This window comes from Rhinoderma darwinii, chromosome 8 (genome assembly GCF_050947455.1).
Source record: "Rhinoderma darwinii isolate aRhiDar2 chromosome 8, aRhiDar2.hap1, whole genome shotgun sequence".
NCBI lineage: Eukaryota > Metazoa > Chordata > Amphibia > Anura > Rhinodermatidae > Rhinoderma > Rhinoderma darwinii.
The window spans coordinates 108,064,198-108,086,752 of NC_134694.1; the positions used below are offsets into that span (position 1 = coordinate 108,064,198).

The 22,555-nt window shown below is 39.0% G+C and overlaps 1 protein-coding gene across 2 annotated transcripts in view; it reads left to right on the forward strand.

The window, feature by feature from the left end:
• The window catches only part of RYR1 (ryanodine receptor 1), a 106,476-nt gene that overhangs the window by 33,740 nt on the left and 50,181 nt on the right, over nucleotides 1-22,555 (forward strand). For both annotated transcript variants that reach the window (XM_075836256.1, XM_075836257.1), the window contains exons 21-66: nucleotides 105-209; nucleotides 394-497; nucleotides 3,137-3,220; nucleotides 3,341-3,500; nucleotides 5,143-5,290; nucleotides 5,590-5,795; nucleotides 6,300-6,474; nucleotides 6,570-6,778; nucleotides 6,872-7,233; nucleotides 7,330-7,459; nucleotides 7,613-7,773; nucleotides 8,664-8,829; nucleotides 9,007-9,093; nucleotides 9,210-9,436; nucleotides 9,638-10,511; nucleotides 10,643-10,843; nucleotides 10,973-11,081; nucleotides 11,753-11,902; nucleotides 12,138-12,411; nucleotides 12,528-12,642; nucleotides 13,147-13,279; nucleotides 13,366-13,460; nucleotides 13,573-13,708; nucleotides 13,817-14,003; nucleotides 14,252-14,363; nucleotides 15,010-15,130; nucleotides 15,225-15,394; nucleotides 15,545-15,765; nucleotides 16,005-16,095; nucleotides 16,262-16,402; nucleotides 16,485-16,648; nucleotides 17,160-17,238; nucleotides 17,331-17,420; nucleotides 17,594-17,737; nucleotides 17,907-17,987; nucleotides 18,161-18,236; nucleotides 18,425-18,548; nucleotides 19,018-19,133; nucleotides 19,362-19,429; nucleotides 20,361-20,482; nucleotides 20,793-20,842; nucleotides 21,062-21,122; nucleotides 21,207-21,445; nucleotides 21,720-21,801; nucleotides 21,932-22,062; nucleotides 22,147-22,467. In XM_075836256.1, coding sequence (XP_075692371.1) covers nucleotides 105-209; nucleotides 394-497; nucleotides 3,137-3,220; nucleotides 3,341-3,500; nucleotides 5,143-5,290; nucleotides 5,590-5,795; nucleotides 6,300-6,474; nucleotides 6,570-6,778; nucleotides 6,872-7,233; nucleotides 7,330-7,459; nucleotides 7,613-7,773; nucleotides 8,664-8,829; nucleotides 9,007-9,093; nucleotides 9,210-9,436; nucleotides 9,638-10,511; nucleotides 10,643-10,843; nucleotides 10,973-11,081; nucleotides 11,753-11,902; nucleotides 12,138-12,411; nucleotides 12,528-12,642; nucleotides 13,147-13,279; nucleotides 13,366-13,460; nucleotides 13,573-13,708; nucleotides 13,817-14,003; nucleotides 14,252-14,363; nucleotides 15,010-15,130; nucleotides 15,225-15,394; nucleotides 15,545-15,765; nucleotides 16,005-16,095; nucleotides 16,262-16,402; nucleotides 16,485-16,648; nucleotides 17,160-17,238; nucleotides 17,331-17,420; nucleotides 17,594-17,737; nucleotides 17,907-17,987; nucleotides 18,161-18,236; nucleotides 18,425-18,548; nucleotides 19,018-19,133; nucleotides 19,362-19,429; nucleotides 20,361-20,482; nucleotides 20,793-20,842; nucleotides 21,062-21,122; nucleotides 21,207-21,445; nucleotides 21,720-21,801; nucleotides 21,932-22,062; nucleotides 22,147-22,467 — 7,402 coding nt within the window. The remainder of the gene's footprint in view (nucleotides 1-104; nucleotides 210-393; nucleotides 498-3,136; nucleotides 3,221-3,340; nucleotides 3,501-5,142; nucleotides 5,291-5,589; nucleotides 5,796-6,299; nucleotides 6,475-6,569; nucleotides 6,779-6,871; nucleotides 7,234-7,329; nucleotides 7,460-7,612; nucleotides 7,774-8,663; nucleotides 8,830-9,006; nucleotides 9,094-9,209; nucleotides 9,437-9,637; nucleotides 10,512-10,642; nucleotides 10,844-10,972; nucleotides 11,082-11,752; nucleotides 11,903-12,137; nucleotides 12,412-12,527; nucleotides 12,643-13,146; nucleotides 13,280-13,365; nucleotides 13,461-13,572; nucleotides 13,709-13,816; nucleotides 14,004-14,251; nucleotides 14,364-15,009; nucleotides 15,131-15,224; nucleotides 15,395-15,544; nucleotides 15,766-16,004; nucleotides 16,096-16,261; nucleotides 16,403-16,484; nucleotides 16,649-17,159; nucleotides 17,239-17,330; nucleotides 17,421-17,593; nucleotides 17,738-17,906; nucleotides 17,988-18,160; nucleotides 18,237-18,424; nucleotides 18,549-19,017; nucleotides 19,134-19,361; nucleotides 19,430-20,360; nucleotides 20,483-20,792; nucleotides 20,843-21,061; nucleotides 21,123-21,206; nucleotides 21,446-21,719; nucleotides 21,802-21,931; nucleotides 22,063-22,146; nucleotides 22,468-22,555) is intronic.

Below are 22,555 nucleotides of genomic sequence, written 5' to 3' on the forward strand. Positions count from 1 at the left end.
CCCTTTTTTCTTGTATTCTATAATGATATCTGCTGGATTTGGTTTTCATTTTCCAACATACTAGTATATTATGTCAATTTAATTTGATACATCACTTTGCGCAGATTGTCCTTCCACCTCACCTGGAACGAATCCGTGAAAAATTGGCAGAAAACATCCATGAACTTTGGGCTCTCACAAGAATTGAACAGGGATGGACCTATGGGCCAGTAAGTGTCACGTCTTACTCTGTGGTAGCTGCTACATATAAATTTCCTGCAATTAGTTTGTGCGGCAATGATGTACTAGCTTCAAATGTTGGTTGCATTTTCATGAATATTCATAAACCTGCCAGTTATGGAGGCAACAAGTGTGCGTTGTAGTCTATTTTTAAAGCATTTTTCATTCTTTTAGATCCGGGATGACAACAAGAGATTGCATCCGTGTCTCCTTGACTTCCATAGTCTGCCTGAGCCAGAGAGAAATTACAACTTGCTGATGTCTGGAGAGACTTTGAAGTAGGCACACAACCATAGAATCCATTAAAAATCATCATACGAGGAAGAAAATTCCTTTACCATCATAGCGTGCTAGTTCTTAGATTGATAAGATGTTGATGAGAAGACTTTATTGGATTTATGTCAGTCCATGTTATTTCTGAGCTTTAAGAACATAACAAAAACTGGATATGCATGTATGTGATGGGTTGGAAAACAATTGGAGTTGGTAGAAATCTGGTTCTTATTAGACAACCAGACTTTGTCTACCCATGTACCAAGACTTGCTTGAGTGGGCAAGGTTATAATGTTCATAAGTATTTAGAATACAAAAAGTTACATTATAAACGGCTCATAAACTGCAAGCCCAATGGTTTGAACTAGTATGAGTTAAAAAGAGTTTTCCTTCCAAGTACATTAATCACCTATCCACAGGAGCCCCGACCTCTGAGACCCCCACCAATCAATAGAAGGGTCCCAAATCCAAGCGTTTTAGCATTCATGCTGCCGCTCCATTCGATGGACTGATGGAAACAGTTAAGCGCTGTGTCACCACCATATTATGGCTCCATACAACCAAGCTGTACAGAGCTGTAATACCTTCTATGGGGCCCTAAAGTACCTCCGTATGTTTTTTATTTTAGATGGAGGATTAGAAAGTTTTTTTCTGTTGGATTCAGTATGAATTGCTTCTAGAGTCACACAGAGTGAATACAGCTTTGAGCAAAAGACAAAAACAAAAACAAATATTGGACATAAACCAGCACACTCTAGGTAGAATTTGATATAAAAGAAGTACAAATTTATTAATTAATTTAAAATGTGAGTCAAGTCAATTCACCATATAACTAAATAGCATAGTCAAAGGACAAGAGTCAAGGACATAAAAAATAAGTCACTAAAACGTATCATATAATAGGATCAGCCGGGTACATAATCATATCATGAATTTGCTATTAATTACAAATCCAAGACAAGATACACAGTACAATATAAATACATTAAGTAATCAGTATGAAATTTGTCTACCAATCCAGGTGTACTTATCTATTTTTGTTACAATCGAGGGGCCCCTTCGATATATCGGTTGTATCTTTGGCCGAATAGGTGTCCTCAATGGTAATATGATGAGCCTGTGTCCATTCACCGTTTATAGGAACACAAAGTCTCTCAAGCAACACCTCCAGTTATTGCAAAAAGATCTCTTTTCTTTAGAGGAGAGAAATGATCCGTTCCTCAGATTCGACCAGCATGGTCCAATTTCAGCCACCTGTGTAAGGTGGTACTCCACTTCCAGCACGGAGTGAACTGTAAGGTCCCAATTACGTTCTGAAGAACTGGATAGATGAGGGAAATATGGTCCTGGTATTTCTCACCCAGCAAGGTGACCCAGCACAGACCTCCTTGTTTCGTCGATCTGTTACCCGTATGTTACAGATCAATTTGCGGCACAGGACCAGATAGTATCGACCCAGCATGGGATCAACCTGTGATCAGCTCGAAAGCAGGTACACGGGGCGTGACGTCAAAACAACCACGTATCAAGATAAATTTTCATTGGCTAACGCGTTTCATCCACTCAGGGACTTCATCAGAGCCGGTATCCACATTCAATTGTTTCTCACTTTATATAGTGTCCACTCAAATTAGGTAAAGTCAATCTTCACCTGGTCCCAATAACATTTTTGTTAGAGACTTAAGTATTTTTGTACGTCACGATACACCTATATATATATAGATAAATATATTCTGCACTTAATTATGTTTAATAATTTCACATGAGTTTTGATCATATGTACTTCTTTATGCAACTTAATGAGATTTTTTTATATGTGGGTTAAAGAACCACCTAATAACTTACATATATTTTTAGGATCAGGCAATAAAGCATATTCCTAAACGTTATCTATTTTCATTTGTTAAGATATTGTAAAATACAATCCTACCGAATGATTGTTAATATAGGGTAAAAATGTCCCTCATATCATAAAGTTATCATTTTTATAGGTGAATAGATACTCCACAAAGAAAGGGAAGGGATAAACAAAATAAATAAAATATAAATAATAAAACGAAAATGAAATAAAAAGAAAATTAAATTAAATTCAAATAAAATGAAATAATTATTCTAAAAAAGGGGAAAACAGGGAGAAGGGGAGGGAAAGGAAAATAAAATGAAATAAAAATAATAAATAAATAGAAAGTAAAAAATAAAATATAAATTATATTATTATATATATATTATGAATACAACTTTGCCACATGCCTGAGCCGACATGGACCGTGTAAACAAGCGCCGATCAACAGGACAGCTCGTTGATCGGCGCTCGTTTGCTCCTTTCACAAGAAGCTATTTTTGTGGACGTTCGATCGTTACTGCGATCGCCCGTCCTCATACATTTCTATCATGTCAGCAGCACGTTTCCCTGTGTACACAGAGGGATGAGTTGCCGACAACGATAATATTTCTTGCAGCATAAACGGTATACAATCAGCCGATGAACGAGTGTTCGCTCGTTTATCGTCTGATCGTTGACCTGCTTACGCTCGTTTGCCCGATAATTGACCCGTGTAAAGGGGCCTTTAGTCTTTTAAGACATGATATCGATGTAGATTGTTACTTACCTAAATATTAAGCTGTGTGCTGTTTACCAATACAGGACTCTCTTAGCTCTGGGGTGCCATGTGGGTATGGCTGATGAAAAGGCAGAGGAAAACCTGAAGAAGATAAAGCTTCCCAAAACGTAAGTATCTGGAAAGTCACGAGGGGAATGATCAATGTCACATTCTGCCAAAATCGAAAAGAGCTGAATACAGAATACCTTAATAACTTATTTTTCAATGTTTAATATTTTTTCATATAGATACATGATGTCCAATGGATATAAGCCTGCTCCGCTTGACCTGTCCCACATCAAGCTGACACCAGCACAAAAGACCTTGGTGGATAAACTAGCAGAAAATGGACACAATGTCTGGGCGAGAGATCGAGTGCAACAAGGATGGACCTATAGCATAATACAAGTATGTAGACCGCAACCCGCCTAACAATACTTTTTTATTTTTTTTATCCTCTCATTATCCTTACTTTTTTCTACTTTTCGTGCCTTAGTAAAATATAGCTTCTACACAATGGATTTAGTAGAAAAGAGCTATCTAACACCTGTCAACCAGATGATGGGTGCATTGGGTTCTGGTCAAAGGCAGAATAGTATAACAAACTCCTATGGAAATATAGATGTCAGGATTCCTAATGAGCTCCACTCAAGTTATCTCTTTCCGTCCTAAAGTGTATTTAATAAATTAACTGTCTTGCCCCAGTCTTGAATTACATGATGTATTATAGTTCAGAGCTGCCTTCACAATTTTAGGCTTCAAAGCTGAAATCTCCTACCACTCTTTGCTGTCTCAATATACATATGGTAGATTGCATTATGGGAAAGTGTCAACTTTATACCAGGCAGTAATCTCAGATTTATTCCCAGTAATGAATCAACGGGCTGGTTCCCCTTATACCTCCCAACTTTGTAACAAATATATTGAGGAAGGGTAAATTTCTAAAATATAGCTTTTATTTTTTTCCCATAAAAATGAAACCATTTTGTTGTGTGTAATAATACATTGCATATACAGCCTGCGTATTCGGCTTGATGAGTGTAGGATAGATGTTCCCAGAATGAGTACAGCAGGGTAGTTTAGGATCATAGGGTTGTATAGTGGTATCCTGTCAATCCCCAGACTAAATTTCTGCCCTCTCTGTTGACAACGTTATCTGGTACTCGTTTTTACAAGAATGACCACGTTGTCTCTGAAGCCAATCCACAGCTAGTTCCGTAACTGAGGGTGCTTATCACAGGGTTGATTGGGATCACATGAGTATACAGTGGTATTCTACCTAATCCACAAAAAGATTCTCAGCCCTCACTGTTGACAACGATATCGGGCACTCGTTCTGAAAAGAACAACCCCGTTGTCTCTGGAACCTATCCCTGTACTGATATGATAGTTATGCTAGTGGTCATACTCCTATTGCATATACAGCCTGCGTCCACAATTAGATTCTTTGGAGTATGACCTCTAGCATAACCATTATATCAGTATAGGGATAGGTTCCAGAGACAACGGGGTCGTTCTTTTTAGAACGAGTGCCCGATATCGTTGTCAACAGTGAGGGCTGAGAATCTTTTTGTGGATTAGGTAGAATACCACTGTATACTCATGTGATCCCAATCAACCCTGTGATAAGCACCCTCAGTTACGGAACTAGCTGTGGATTGGCTTCAGAGACAACGTGGTCATTCTTGTAAAAACGAGTACCAGATACCGTTGTCAACAGAGAGGGCAGAAATTTAGTCTGGGGATTGACAGGATACCACTATACAACCCTATGATCCTAAACTACCCTGCTGTACTCAGATTGGGAACATCTATCCTACACTCATCAAGCCGAATACGCAGGCTGTATATGCAATATATTATTACACACAACTAAATTGTTGTTCCATTTTTATGGGAAAAAAATAAAAGCTATATTTTAGAAATTTACCCTTCCTCAATATATTTGTAATCTCAGATTATAATAGCAGGGGGGCACTGATGAACTAGATTGCTAAATGTCTTATTGTTGGAAGTTCTGAAGGTAAATAAACCATTAATTATCTTGAAGGACATCAAGAACAAGAGGAACCCTCGCCTTGTGCCATACAGTCTGCTAGATGAGAAGACCAAGAAGACCAATAGAGACAGCCTGTGTGAGGCTGTACGCACTCTAATGGGTTATGGATACAATATAGAACCCCCTGACCAGGAGGGCAGTAAGTACAATCAGGCATCAGTAATAAATTCTGAAATTTACCAAAAAGGAAAAAACATATAAAAAATTTCAAACTATTGGACTGACGTAGAGAGGCATGAAAAAAAAATCTATTGTATGTATTTTTCACCGAATATGGTGGCGTACAAGTGAAGTGCAATTTAGTGACTAATGACTGGAAGGCATGAAAAGAAATCTCTGTATTTGGTGTTCCTTTAGAGAAAAGATGACATTTGGATATTACATAAGAAGTTTCTTAAATCTCTCCCTAACATAACATGTTATTTCTTCTTTCCTCAGCGGGTCAGGGAGTAACAAAGCCTCGGGCTGAAAGAATGCGCATCTTCCGTGCTGAGAAATCATACGCGGTGAATGCTGGGAAGTGGTATTTTGAATTTGAGGCAGTAACAACAGGAGAGATGAGAGTAGGGTGGGCTCGACCTGAAGTGCGACCAGATGTGGAACTTGGAGCCGATGATCTAGCTTATGTGTTTAATGGATGCAGAGTAAGTACTGACATATATATGGCCATATAAAGTCGGACTAGTCCACCAGAGTACCAGAGGATCCTCCGATAGGTTCAGACTCTGAGAGAAAAATTATTTCCAAAGGTCCAGCAGATGACACCCCCATTTGGAGGTGTCTTTGGAGCCAATCATTTGCTACTAGGGTCTATTTCTTATAGGAAGATTCACAAATGACCTATTAGACCTCATTGATCATATGTCCTGTGTATGCAATGATAACACCGAAGTTTATAATGAAATTAAAAGTGGATGTGTACGTGCTCTGTATACATGGAGGGAAGACTCTTATAATTCTCCAAGTGGCCAAAGGAGCCTTAACCTGACCTCAATTGTATGGTTATGTGATATTCTTAGCTTTGAGGTTAGGTCAATATAGGCTTATATTTTGTTGCACCATTAACCATGTATGTATAAGACAGTACAGGTGTTTGACTGTAGGTGTTTTCATTAGGCTTACGTCTATCTTACTCTGCCTCCCCACAGGGTCAGCGCTGGCACATTGGTAGTGAACCATTTGGGCGTAATTGGCTACCAGGAGATGTTGTTGGGTGTATGATTGACCTTACTGAAATGAATATCATGTTTACATTGAATGGAGAAATGTTGATAAGTGATTCTGGCTCTGATCTAGCCTTCAAGGATATAGAAATTGGAGATGGTAAGTGTAGTAGGCCACTCTTTAACAAGAGGAAGCAATGTTTTTCTAAGACTGTATCATACATTCTCACTCATATTTATCAATCTCCCATCTAGGTTTTATTCCTGTTTGCAGTCTCGGAAAGTGCCAAGTTGGTAGACTCAATTTGGGGCAGGATGTAGGCAGTCTTCGATACTTTACCATCTGTGGTCTGCAGGAAGGGTTTGAACCTTTTGCCATCAACATGAAGAGAGAAATCACCACTTGGTTTAGTAAGAGTCTTCCTCAATTTGGGCCGGTGCCTCCAGATCATGGTCATATTGAGGTAAGAGGTCATGACTTGATTAGTTTTTAAAAAAATACAAAGTTATAAAGACAATGTTCTTGTATTGCATTCAACTAAATCTGTGTTTTTTAGGTTGGAAGAATTGATGGTACGGTGGACAACCCACCTTGTCTTAAAGTGAACCACAAGACTTTTGGGTCTCAGAATAGCAACACTGACATGCTTTTCTTTAGACTTAGCATGCCTGTGGAATTTTATGATACATTCAAGTGTACACCAGGAGCTACTCCTCTTACTCGTTCTTTTACCATACCTGAAGAAGAGGTCCAAGATGTTGATATGGACTCTGAGTTTGAGCTGCTGAAGAAATCTGCCAGCCGCAAAGAAGCAGAAGCTACCAATGAGAAGGAAACGTCTAAAGAAACACCAAAGGAAGTGGCAAAGTCAGAGAATGAAAAGGATGTTACTACAGAAAAGACCAAAGGAAAGAGAGGGTGAGCCATAAAAACACAATCACTCTCTCATTCTGATTGACCATGAGGAATATTTCAAACTTCTCTGATTTCCTGTTAACATCCTATTTTTCTTAGGTTCCTCTTTAAAGCCAAGAAACCAGCCTTTATCTCACCACCTCCTGTACTACCAGCTATGCCTCGTTTGTTTAGGGATGTAGTAGCTGATGATAGAGATGACATTGACATCATCATGAACACTACTACGGTATGCTAATGAGACAAGATATTCCCTTTGTCCTTAACATAAACTTACTGGTATTGGATACATGTATTTATGCATAGCACTATATTTCCTTTATTAAGGCTTTTATTATATCTCGGTTCATTCTGTTATTTTCTTCTCTTGACACCTCATTAGTATTATTACTCTGTAAGAGTCTTTGCTGGACAAGAACCCACTGGAGTTTGGATAGGGTGGGTGACTCCCGACTATCATCTGTATGATATGAACTTTGACTTGGGCAAAGTCCGTACAGCCACCATCACAATGGGGGATGACAAAGGGAACATATATAACAGGTAAGAGAAGAAAGATGATGAAAAATGTGTATGAAAAGAAACATTTTTATAGTGCATGTTAGTCTCAATAAATGTATTTATTTTTTGTTCCCTAAAGTTTTATATAAATGGCGGGGTAGTGCACAAAAATAATATGAGAGCAGTTTTTTAGTCAAGGTACAGGCGAGGGGAGCGCTTCTCTCATGAATATACCAGTGTATGTTCTTTGAACTCTCCTATTAGCCAAACTGCACAATATTTTTTTGTGCCACTTTGGCTAATAGGAGAGGGGACCTGTCCATATACTATGCTACCCTAACATTGGACAGCATAGTCTGATTAAAGGTCCACTTTAGAACTTTGCTATGGGTTTCCCTTTCCTTTATGTACACCCCTTATTATTTATTAATGTCAAAGTTGTGAATACAAAAAATGGCGCTGTTTCGACCCCCAAACAACTGGGCTTTTCTCAAGCCTCAGGCTTCAAGAAGGCCCAGTTGTATGGAGCCGAATGTCTTGTATTCACAAGTCTGGTAGGAATACATAACACTAATCCAAGGAAGGTGCTGTTGCCTATTGCGTGAATTTACCATGTAATTGGGAGGGAACCTTACCGCTTGACAACTTTGCACCCATGACCTAAAAGCGGAGAGTAGCTGTTCCTGGTGTCTTTTATCTAGAACAGAAAGTATTGTCATAAGGACATCTAAGTAAAGCATCTGTGTGCTTCAGGCCTGTAATTTCAAGCACTGATATTCTAGCAAAGAATTAAGCTAGTTTCATACAATAAGTCCATTAGAAGACCATTTATATCTCGCTTCTGGTATTTTTTAAAAATTTAGAATATTTAATTCCTTAGTTCTGTATACAATGTAAGAGACGTAACCAAAATAACTTCCTTACCTTCTCAGCATCAATCGCAGCAATTGTTACATGGTTTGGGGTGGAGAATTCAGCAGCAATACCCAACAAGCTCGTGTCCGCAAAGAGGATCTGGTGATTGGTTGCTTAATTGACCTAGCAACTGGGCTCATGACCTTCACAGCTAATGGGAAAGAAGTTAATACTTTCTTCCAGGTACATAAAGCTTAGATTTACTACATATTTTTTATCTTGCTTTGATGTTAAAAATGTTCCCAGTAAGGATCCCTCCCTGCAAGATGTAAAAATCTATTTTATTCTTCATTAATTGACTTTTGGTCTATCTAGCACTTGTCCTTAAAGATAATGTTTCTGCTTTGCCTTTCTCTTCAGGTTGAGCCCAACACAAAACTTTTCCCAGCCGTCTTTGTTCAACCATTGAGCCAGAATTTGTTCCAGTTTGAACTGGGAAAGCTAAAGGTAATTTTATTTCAGTTCATGGTCAATGAGGTGCATTGTTGACTTTGTACTTGAGTATTTCTACATAAGAACATGCTTACTCAGCCATATTTATGCTAGACTATTTCCATCCATAGAATATCATGCCCATATCTGCAGCCATGTTCCGAAGTGAAAATAAGAACCCAGTGCCTCAGTGCCCACCCCGTCTGGATGTTCAGATTCTAACACCTGTGGTATGGAGTCGGATGCCAAATGACTTTTTAGCAGTAGAATCAGGGAAGGTCAGCGATAGGCATGGCTGGATGGTGGAGTGCACAGAACCTCTTATGATGATGGCTCTCCATATACCAGAGGAAAACAGGTAAAATCGAAATCGTGTAAGGAACACAGAATACGTTTAGAAGTATATTGTAATCTTGATTCTACATAGAATTAAATTTGTCAGTAATAGGCACCGTCAGTGTTTTTCCATGCAATCCAAAATTGTTCCACAATCCCCGAAATCTCAAAAAAATTGGTAATATCATTGATGGTGACCCTGTTGAATTGACTTTAATTGCAGATGTATTGATATCCTTGAGTTGTCAGAACGCTTGAACATGCTGAAGTTCCACTACCATACTCTGAAGCTCTACTGCTCAGTCTGCGCCCTTGGAAATAACCGAGTGGCACATGCCCTCACAAGCCATGTCATCGAATCTCAGTTACTTTATACCATTGAGAGTAACCACTTATCAGGTCTTCTTCGGAGTGGCTTCTATGACCTCCTAATTAGCATACATCTGGAGTCTGCAAAGAGAGCACGTCTGACAATGAACAGCGAGTTTATTGTGCCAATGACAGACCAGACAAAAAGTATCACGCTTTTCCCCAATGAGACCAAGAAGCATGGGCTTCCTGGAGTAGGCATGAGTACATGCTTAAGGCCGGAGCTCCATTTTTCACATACTTGCTTTGTCAGCACCAGTTCTGAACTTTACCAGCTCAGCCCTTACATCCCACTGGACATCCTGAAAACCAAGGCTATCAACATGTTGACAGAAGCAGTATTGGATGGTGGACAGCACACCAGGGATCCTGTTGGAGGGAGCGTTGAATTCCAGTTTGTACCAGTTCTGAAACTGATCTCCACTCTCCTTATCATGGGTGTCTTTGAGGATGATGATGTCCGGCACATCTTAAAGATGATAGAGCCCTATGTATTTTCAGAAGAAGAACCAGCAGAAGAGGAAGAGAAGGCAGAGGAGGGTGCAGAAGAAGAGGCTACAGAAAAAAGTGGTGAGGAGGAAGGAGATGGAGAAGAAGAAGAAGTACTAGAGAAGACAGAAGAAGGTGACGAAAAAGCAGTTGAGGCTGGGGAGCAGGAGGACAAGGAAGAACAGAGTTTAGAAGAAGGTTTACTGCAGATGAAGCTGCCAGAGTCTGTAAAGTTGCAGGTAGGTCTTTGGAACATCTGTTCAGATTTTGATGACCATTTTGGAGGTTCTGAAGAGCATTAAATATTTGTACTATTATAACGGCAGGTAATTAATATTATTGTTTTAATTGATCATGTCTTCACTTGTAGATGTGTAATTTACTACAATATTTTTGCGACCGGGAGTTACAGCATCGTGTTGAAGCTATCATCGCATTCTCTGAGCGCCACGTAGACAGTCTGCAAACCAATCAGAGGCAACGTTACAGGGAGCTAATGCAGGCTTTCACCATGTCAGCAGCAGAGACTGCTCGTAGGACTAGGGAGTTCCGTTCCCCACCACAAGAACAGGTGGGCCTAAACCCTTTTTACCTTTAATATTGATGTTACACATTGTCAACTGGTCATCTATTGTAAAATAATGTTTTTTTATGATCCACATCTACAATTTTATCTATAGTTTATTATGTTATTTTGTAGATTAACCTGTTAGTAAATTTCAAGAACATGCTTGAAGACGAAAGCCCTGTACCTGAGGAGATCCAGAACGAGCTTACTGAATTTCACACTGACCTTCTGTCCCACTGTGGTATGTTGGTCTGTATTTACTGTGTAGGTGTATAGGCATATGTTTTATCCAGCACATATTGCCTATATTTTCAGATAAAAAAAGGAGGACGGGTGTTTTCATGGATTCATAATGCCTAGGAGACTGTCTGTTTTAATAACTAAATTGGTAGTTTGATAACAACTGATTAATTCTATCACTAATTAAATCCTTGTAGTAGTACGGAGCTGTAGTCACTGCGTGGTCCACCGTATGATGCCACCGTATGATGCCTCCATATAATTTCTCCCTATGACACTGTATTACGGAGGTATAATATGTCCATAATACGGCATCCAATGGAACATGGCACACGTTAGACCTCTATATCCCTCCGTATGAAATTGGAGGCATACAAAGGTACAGTAGAGGCCCCCAAGACTTGTATGGGTGCCGTATTGTGGCTTTGTACAGCTTAGAGCTTGTACTGAGCCATAATACAGCATAATACAGCCAGGTGCATGAGCCCTTACATGTATAGTTGGAAACATTCAGAAGTCCTTACAATAAACTATCGCAGTAATTTGCCAAGGAAATGTTTACTTTTGGACAATATAATTAGTAACTACAGGTATTTACATGTTTGATACTACTAGTTATGTGTGATTGTACATTTATAGGAGATAAATTCATTATGATTGATTATATCCTAGGTGTCCAAATGGAAGGGGAAGAAGAGGAAGAGCAGGAAGATACAAGTCTTACTAGACGTCTCCTCAATTTACTTGAGAAAGTGCGTCATCTACGGGGCAAGAAAAAGGAACTAGAACCCGAACCAGAAGAAGAGGAAGAGCCAAAACCCAGTAAGTAAAGGGTTGCAGGAATCACCTGTAGTCGCTAGAGGTTGTCCGTAACTTATTGAGAATTTGTCTCTTGGTGGATATAGTGGAGTTGATCTTAAGGGGTTACAAATACATTTTCACACACATACTTTGATATGGAATATACTTGTATCGAATTTGGACCTTCTCCTGTTGTGGATTTACAAGCATTTGTCCAGTCTTAGTTCATGTTATCCTATATGCACTGTTTTCTCAGGCACCTTGCAAGAACTCATCTCTCACACCATGGTACATTGGGCGCAGGAGTCTTTCATTCAAAATCCTGAGCTGGTGCGAGTAATGTTCAGCTTGCTGCACCGTCAGTACGATGGACTCGGGGAGCTTATCCGAGCTTTACCTAAGGCCTATACCATCAATGAAGTGTCTGTAGAAGACACCATGAACCTGCTGGAGAGTCTGGGGCAAATTCGTTCCTTACTTATTGTGCAGATGGGACCTGAGGAGGAGAACTTGATGATCCAGAGTATTGGGTCTGTTTCCTTACCATATTTTATTCAATGTAATAGCAACAAAAGAAAAAATCATATCTGTGTCTATCCTCTCTATTAGTTTTTGTCTTCTCATAGTGTACTTTTCCCTAATTTAGGAACATTATGAACAACAAGGTCTTCTACCAACATCCTAACTTAATGAGAGCGTTGGGAATGCACGAGACTGTTATGGAAGTCATGGTGAATGTGTTGGGTGGAGGGGAATCCAAGGTAAGCCAACTAAGATCATAATCTGATGTATGTTACAGCGGACCTTTATTGCATAGCAGTTTTTTAGTGGGACCTCTTGTGGACATCTCATCAAAAATGTAATGCAATGGAAAAATTTATCAGGCAAATGAAACTCTACACTATTCAACATTTCTCTCTACTGAAGGGGCTGAACTCTAAACTCCAGATACTAGGCAGGGGCACCTAGCATAGCGATATCTATGGACATATTCAATGTGGGTATCTAGATATAGAAGAAGTTATCAATAAGATTCTCGGTATTATGCAATAAAATATCATAATGATGAGATATATAAATGATGTATGTATGAAATGTCTATTTTGAACAAGTTTTTGGTAGACTCATGAATTCAATCAATTCACCAGCCCATAGAATACAATAGGCGAATAACAATTTTTTTTCCATTTCCAAAAGAAAACCAAAAATATGTCAAATGTGGTGAATACATTTGCTCATCTCTATTGTTAAAAATGTTTTCCTAGGAAATTCGCTTCCCTAAAATGGTCACCAACTGCTGTCGATTCCTGTGCTATTTCTGTAGAATCAGTCGACAGAACCAACGAGCAATGTTTGATCACCTTAGCTACCTACTTGCGAATAGTGGTATCGGTTTGGGTAAGTAAATCCCAGCAAATACATAACCTCAGAATGTTTCACCAGTATAATGGGTTGTCTACATTATTTTGTGGTTCTCGTCGCAGGTATGAGAGGATCTACTCCTCTTGATGTAGCTGCTGCTTCAGTGATTGACAATAATGAGTTAGCTCTAGCTCTTGAAGAGCAAGATCTTGAGAAGGTGAGAAAACATTGAGTTACATTTCTGGAACTATAGTCCCAGCAGGCAGTAGAATTGAATCAAAAAACGTTTTGTGTCCGATTTATTTGAAATCCCCTTCTCTACTGTCCAGGTGGTCTCGTATCTGGCCGGCTGCGGCCTACAGAGCTGTCCTATGCTGCTAGCCAAAGGTTACCCTGACATTGGTTGGAACCCCGTAGGAGGGGAAAGATACCTGGACTTCCTTCGATTTGCTGTTTTTGTAAATGGTGAGCGTGAATTACCAAAAGTGCCGTGTATATAAAAAAAAGAAACAACTTTGGTTTTATATTTCTTTCACCTTTGTTAAAAAATAATATTACATTCACAATTCCTAGGAGAGAGTGTGGAGGAGAATGCCAATGTGGTGGTACGTCTTCTGATTCGACGACCAGAATGTTTTGGCCCTGCTCTCAGAGGAGAGGGAGGTAATGGGCTGCTAGCTGCTATTGAAGAAGCCATCAAGATCTCGGAGGACCCTGCTAGGGATGGTCCCACAGTTAAAAAGGACCGTCGTAGGGAAATGTAAGTAAAGAATACGATTTATCTCTACTAACTGGTCTGCTTACCGATCGCACCTCCAATTCCATTCCTTAACTTTAAAAGCCTTTGCTGCATGTCTGATACTAACTCTGTTATTGTATTATTATCCACAGTATTATTTTTATCTTTGCATCTCACATTACCATTAACTTTAGCCTTGATACGCAACACTTTGTCAGCTTTTAAGACTACGGTAATATTGGGTGGTTATTTTATGTACCTATTTTTAGGTATGGTGGTGAGGAAGTTCATGAAGAAAATCGTGTGCACCTTGGTAATGCCATCATGTCCTTCTATGCAGCTCTTATTGATTTGTTGGGTCGTTGTGCTCCAGAAATGCATGTAAGTTAAAGCAGATCTGACAACTTTTTTTTATATATATGTATATATATATATATATATATATATATATATATATATAAAATGTTGCCATAATATTGTAGTTGTTGACTCTTGGTCTATTTTTGCACCTTGCCTACTTTCTCTTTGTCTCCTTGAATTTGTTATTTCTAGAACACTTCTTCTTGTCTACATTTTCAATCATCTCCATTGTATGATGCCTAAATAACATACCATACATTGTCCAAATAACAAAATTTCATACAGTTGCCTAAATAACAATGCTATACAGTGCTGCCACCACCATACATTGCAAAGATAAGTTTCTGTACAGTATCACACAATGCCTAAGTAAATGCCGCTAAATAGTACTCAAATAATACCAACACACAGTGACCACATAACAAATCCATATGTTAAGTAATCTAATAGCAATGCTATATATTAAAATAATACTGCTACACAAAATGTATTAAGGAGCATGGTGGTCACAAGCCTCGAGTTCCAGGCCTTCTGTAGATTCTGCACAGGTTGCACACCCCAAAGGCCAGCCCTTTTACTATAATATATAGTTCTATGTTAGCTAGTTACCCTATCTTGTTTAATTTTATGTAATTTATAATTGGATTGTGTCACTATATTTCTCCAGCTGATCCAGGCCGGAAAAGGTGAAGCTTTGCGTATCCGAGCTATCCTTCGATCTTTGGTGCCTATTGAAGACCTGGTTGGAGTTATTAGCCTTGCCCTTCAAATACCAGCATTCGGAAAGGGTAGGATACTTTTAGGATAGGTAGAGCTTAAAAAACTTACATAGGTAACAGAGATGGAAATTATAGCTACATTTTATTATCTTTTCTTTACCAGATGGCAATACCATTGAACCAAAGATGTCTGCCAGCTTTCTGCCAGACCATAAGGCACCAACGGTTCTTTTCCTGGACCGTGTCTATGGCATTGACAATCAGGAGTTTTTGTTACAAGTTCTAGAAGTTGGCTTCTTGCCAGATATGAGAGCAGCAGCATCTCTGGATACTGTAAGTACTTCAATAAGCCAAGTACATTGGAGAAACAATCGTATGTCCTACCTAATCCATAGTATGGATTGTGTTTTTCTGGCTTCTTGAGGACACCATTCTTCAGTTCTGTCACATTACTCATTATGTCTTCTTTTCCTGGAATCTTAGGCTGCCTTCAGCACCACTGAAATGGCCTTGGCCTTAAATCGATACCTGTGCTTGGCGGTTCTTCCACTAATCACCAAATGTGCTCCTTTGTTTGCCGGAACTGAGCACCGTGCTATAATGGTGGACTCCATGTTGCACACAATTTACCGATTATCTCGTGGACGTTCTCTGACCAAAGCTCAGAGAGATGTTATTGAGGAATGTCTAATGGCACTGTGCAGGTACAAAACATCTACAAAACAGCTACTCGTGGACCATGTCATAAAATAGGAAGACCCAAAAGCCAATTCTAGTTTATTCATATCAATATAGATTCTGTTGTTACCAAACATGTTATACATTTTATAGGCTAGTCTTCTTCATTTCATTGGTTTACATCGATTTTTGCTTTCTTGTCGCTTGCCATGTGGCAACCGTTTCCTCTATTTGCATAATTAAAAGCCTGTGTTTTTGTGTCTAGATTTCTCCGTCCATCAATGTTGCAGCATCTGTTGAGAAGGCTCGTCTTTGATGTACCAATTCTTAATGAGTTTTCAAAAATGCCATTGAAGGTGAGTTCATGTATTTATTTATATGGCCGATCAATGGATTGCAGATAGTCTTTAGTTCTCAATGGAACTTCAAGCCACTTGATTTAGAAGTGAAAAATACCTTCCCATTAATATGTGCTCTATGGCCATAGTAGGCGCAGATATTAACTATCTCTACTTGTTTAAGCTCCTCACTAACCACTATGAGCGTTGCTGGAAATACTACTGTCTTCCAACGGGATGGGCCAACTATGGTGTGTCCTCTGAAGAGGAGCTTCATCTAACAAGAAAACTTTTCTGGGGCATATTTGAGTCTCTTGCCCATAAGGTAATTAATTTAACTGTCCTTATATCTCAAACATGTAATTGCCTCTCCAATTTGCGGTAATTTTGGAATTCGTCATTTACAGAAATTTGATGCAGAGCTCTATAAGATCACAATGCCATGTTTATGTGCAATTGCTGGTGCCATACCACCTGACTATGTGGACGCTAGCTACTCTTCGAAGACTGAGAAGAAGGCTTCTGTGGATGCCGAAGGAAACTTTGATCCAAAACCTGTGGAGACCTTGAAGTAAGTGTTCTTGTATGTATGAGATGCTTCTGGTGTAGAAATCGCACGCTGGCAGCATTTTCAGTAGATTCCATAGGATCTACATATATTATAAATAACCTAATAAACACTAGATGTACATGTCACATATATAGGCATTATATTTTTTTTAAATGTGGAAAGTCTCTAAGTTTTTATTGTTTTCCATGACCTGTTGTCTGTTTACCTGGTGTTTGTTAGAAAGCTAAGAAAAGGCACATGGTAACAGTAGCATCGATGGGGCCCATAGCAAATTGATGTCCAGAATTGACCTTCCTTCAACATAAGAAAAAAATATAGAACCTAAGAACTCAAGATCTACTATATCTCCTTGTATTTCTTTGACTCCATTGACCACTGCCAGTAAGAGATTTGGGGAATAAGTTTTGTTTTCTGGACCCCAATTGTTAGGAATCCATTTAAGAGATCTTGCTGCCACCAATCAGATGCTGTAATTTTTGAGTAGAAAACACACATGTATTTTACTTCCCAGTGTAATCATCACGGAAAAGCTTGATGGTTTTATCAACAAATATGCAGAGTACACGCATGACAAGTGGGCCTTCGAGAAGGTAAGAAACTCTTCCTTGTACTTGGTAATAGGAGTTATAAGCTCCATGGTAGAATAGCACCTTCACATATGTTAAACTTATTTTTGTTTCAGATCCAAAATAACTGGTCCTATGGAGAGACAGTGGATGAAGAAGCCAAAACACATCCCATGTTGCGCCCCTACAAAACCTTTTCCGAAAAGGTAAGTGAAAACTCCTATAAAAGTTGGATAGTTTGTTGAGGATGTGCTTTGTATGTTGTATGAACCATAAATTAACTATATAAAGATGCTTTATTCATCTGTTTACTGTATGGAAATTTAAAAAAAACAGATCACAAATGGATTCACCTTTTTCCATCACTTAACTTTAACAGGACAAGGAGATCTACCGCTGGCCTATCAAAGAATCACTGAAAGCCATGATAGCTTGGGAATGGATGGTTGAAAAGGCTAGAGAAGGAGAAGATGACAGAACTGAAAAGAAGACAAAAACACGAAAAATCTCTCAATCTGCACAGGTAACATCTATCTATCTATCTATCTATCTATCTATCTATCTATCTATCTATCTATCTATCTATCTATCTATTCTATCTATTCTATCTATCTATCTATTCTATCTATTGATCAATCAATTGTTGAATCATTCTATTATTATTTTACCATTCTGCTTTCCATACTTACCAGGCAACCTATGATCCAACAGTCCAGACCTTTAGTCCTACTCCCATTGACCTTACTGGACTTACCCTATCTAGGGAGCTACAGGTAAGAATATAATTTACCAAAGCGTCTTCTATTTTACGTTAACAACTGAACAACTATGAAATGAATATATCTTGGTATGTGAATGATGTTCATTTGTGGCCCGAGAGACACAATATAGAAGCTGTAAAAATGTATAAATAATTAACCTTGGTTCTTTGTTATTCTTGCTTTAGTCAATGGCCGAGCAACTGGCAGAGAATTATCACAACACATGGGGTCGTAAGAAGAAACATGAGCTGGAGGCAAAAGGTAAGGATATTATGATGTCTTATGTTTGTGGTCATCCACCCAACCCTATCTTGTGTTCATCATCTACTTCAACTCTTATCTATCCATGTCATTTTTGCTTTTATCAAAGCCGCATTGTATTCTGCCTATTGTTACATTTCTTTACTTGGATATTTATATTTTAATATGTAAACTCCATTGGTTTACAGGAGGAGGAACCCATCCCTTACTTGTACCCTATGATACACTGACTGCCAAAGAGAAAGCTCGTGACAGGGAGAAGGCACATGAACTTCTGAAATTTCTCCAGCTTAATGGCTATGCAGTAACAAGGTTTGTGCGCAGGAGTAGTTCACGGTGCTAGCTGATGGGGATCCCCTTTGTCAGGGACCTCATGTCTATTGACTGTGACAATAGAAACTATATCTATAGTTGAGTTCTTACTCCTGCAATGAATAGGGAAAGTGAATGTCCATCATACTTCAATAGGACCACCAATGTGTAGCTCGCTATGTACATATGATGTACCTATGCACTTACAAACATACCCTAAACCCATGTCCGCCCTATTTGTTTTTGTAGTGTTGAAGGAACCTAGGTACTTAGAAGACCCCAATATAAACACAAGGAGGACATACAAACTCCATGTAGATGCTGTCCCGGCAAGATCTAACATTTCCCGAATCTCTGAGCAATTATACATCTACCTTAGACTACCGTTAAACATAATAGAAAACATTTTAATAGTGGAACACATGGAGTTAATGCTGCTTATTGGTGAACAACTTTTTATTACTTGCAGGGGGCTGAAAGATATGGAGTTGGACACCTCCTCTATTGAAAAGCGTTTTGCATATGGCTTCCTGCAGAAACTTCTTAGGCTAATGGACACAGCCCAGGAGTTCATAGCACACTTGGGTATGAGGATGAGTGAACTGTGGAGTTGCACGACTTATCATATGTCAATCAATATAAACATATTCCCATTCCAACACTTCTAAGATATTGTGATTGAAAAAAATTGCAAAAACAGAAATGTCCTAAGTGTCCTCTTGTATTGTCTTGGTGTTCTGTTTTAGCCCCATTGCTTGACTTTGGTGTAGTTTTGCCACCTTCTAGATGCATTTTTCTATTTTGTAATTTTAGAGGCTGTTGTGAGTAGCGGCAGAGTAGAAAAATCTCCTCATGAACGGGAAATCAAGTTCTTTGCAAAGGTACGTGTAATTTATTATTCTTTGTATTTCTTCTACTAAGCCTACAGTTGGTATTTAATAGAAAGTAAGAATTGAAAGACCTATAGCAGCCAATAGTAGAGTAATTAGCTTCAAATATGCCACAAAATTTTCACCAAAACCACTGGGATCCAGTCAAAGTAAAATAAGAGCAAACATTTTAGAAAATGGGGTGAATAATGACATTTATCGATCTCAAATTGGTTTCGTATGCTGTCAAGAGGATGTGAAGAAGTTTTAAGTTATCCTACTGATCAACTCAAGATGTTGAAGAACCAGCTCTCAATCTCGCACTGCTTATCTCTGGGGAAATTAAAATGAAAAAATCCATCCTGTCAATTCGTGTCCTTGGTTGAGGGTCCTCCAGGCCCAATAGACATAAGATTGTTGGTCGATCCTGTGGTAATGATCTGGATCCACATAAAAACTGTAATGTCTAAGACCAACTTTACTCTACTTCCAGATTTAACCATTTCTTATTTTTATACAATTACATTGAAGTCTCTTGACATTACCACAATAACATAGGGCAGGTGGTTGCAAAGAAAGGATGACTGCCATGTAATGCTACATTTCCCTGGCTCAGTTCTGAAAGGGGATATCTCTGATGAGACAATCCCTTTAAGATGACATAACTTATCTCAGCGATAACGAACTAGGGATAAATGATCAAGGATGTGGGGTGGTGCGTTTCAAGACCTTACAATTATCATTGAACAATATGGAAGTTTTTTGAAGAGGTCTTCTGAAGTTGAGGTTGGTATAGTAGAACATTATTTACCATTCTCTACAATATTTGAAGTGATGGTAAGTCAATATGATGCTTCATATCAAACAGTATTCCTAAACACCAGGTGGGATATATACATAATGTCAACCCCAAATCACATAATGCTATCTTTCTGCTCTACAGATCCTTCTTCCACTTATCAACCAATACTTCTCAAACCATTGCCTTTACTTCTTGTCTACACCAGCTAAGGTTTTAGGCAGTGGTGGACATGCATCAAATAAAGAAAAGGAGATGATTGCTAGGTTAGTGCTCCATGTTGTTATTCCCATTGGGTAAGCGAACATATTATATTTAGGTAGCTTGTACTTGTATATAGATTGTTGGATTGAGAAGTGCAGTATCGAATGGTAAAGCCAATAGGATTGACCAAGAATAAGATATTTTAATTGCATGCACATATGTATTTCTCTAACTAGACCTCTACAGTATAGTTTGATGTGATATAGGAGTTCCCATTTTGGTTTATAGAATTGTTGTATCCTGTACATTAGACTCACTTTCACTGTCTCTCCTCCTCCTTCCCCCTGTACCTGCCTCTCTCACCCTCCTTAGCCTATTCTGTAAGATGGCTGCTCTGGTACGGCACCGCGTGTCTTTGTTCGGTAAGCAGTGAGATATTGCTGCTGTGAAGACCTCCTCATTCCACTAATCTTTACTGCATGAGCTGATCCCATACTGACTGCTCCCAAAACCTACTGGATCCACGTGTTTTCTCCTCTGGATTTGTGGTGTGGAAGGGGCCTGTCTATGTCTGAGTTTTGGTTGGGTCCAGTTGAGGGATGTATGACTTTCTATTAAAATCTCTTCCAATATTCCCTCAGGAACTGATGCTTCAGGTGTTGTCAACTGTCTGCATATCTTGGCACGTTCTCTGGATGCCAGGTAACAATGCCAATTTTGAATATAAAAACATAATTGAGAACATATACCTCTCAAGTTTACCTGACAAATGAACCTTCCTTACAGGACGGTGATGAAGTCTGGCCCAGAGATAGTCAAGGCTGGTTTACGTTCCTTCTTTGAGGGTGCATCTGAAGATATTGAGAAGATGGTTGAGAACCTAAAACTTGGAAAGGTTTCTCAGTCTCGCACTCAGGTCAAGGGTGTGTCCCAGAATATCAATTACACAACGGTGGCCCTTTTACCGGTTCTGACATCACTGTTTGAGCATGTTGCACAGCATCAATTTGGAGATGATGTTATATGTAAGTTACAGGTTTCGAGGTTGGGAAGGGTTATCAATAAGTTCATATCAAATAGAATAGGATAGGAGAAATAAACTTTGGATGCAATTGACAAGACTCCAGTTGGGTAGAAAAGTGTCTTTTATGATTAACAATACTATACATACATATCTAAAAAGTCAAAAAGGCTCATTATGGAGAACCTCAAATTTGGCATTTTATATCCAGCTGTCTGCTCCACAGTACACTCGATTACATTATTACACCACTGAAATCTTGTCTTCTGTCACCTCAGTGGATGATGTACAAGTCTCCTGCTACAGAACATTGTGCAGTATCTACTCTCTGGGAACCACTAAGAACCCCTATGTTGAAAAGTAAGAACGTTCTTCATTTTTTATAATCCTTGGGATTTATCTCTGTATGTGCGTCAATGATGATTTCACCAATGCATGAGTAGAAAATGACATTTCTATATGTAATTTTTGTATATGCGTTTATTGCTAGACAACGTCCAGCTTTGGGAGAGTGTCTGGCCAGACTTGCTGCTGCAATGCCTGTGGCTTTCTTGGAACCGCACCTGAATGAGTATAATATCTACTCTGTTTACACCACCAAATCTCCTCGGGAGCGTGCCAGTAAGCATGAGAAGACACTCAAAACTACTAATCACTTTCGATTTACAAAAATGTTCTCAATCTTAATATTATTTTTCCCCACAGTCTTAGGTCTTCCAAACTCTGTTGAAGAAATGTGTGCAGACATCCCTGATCTGCAGACTTTGATGAAGGAAATTTCAATGTTGGCAGAGTCTGGGGCTCGTTATACAGAGATGCCGCATGTCATTGAAGTAACATTGCCTATGTTGTGCAATTACCTTCCTCGTTGGTGGGAAAGAGGACCAGAGAACATCCCGGATGATTCTTCACCTTGCTGCACCAGTGTGACCTCTGAACACCTCAATGCTCTTCTGGGAAACATCCTCCGTATTGTTGTCAACAACCTTGGTATAGACGAGGCCTCATGGATGAAGAGACTTGCAGGTATCTTTTAAGTCTTGGGTTGTGCTTTTATAGAACATGCTTCTTTATTGGACAAAATGTATCTGATGGGGCTAACAAAGAGCCGTGT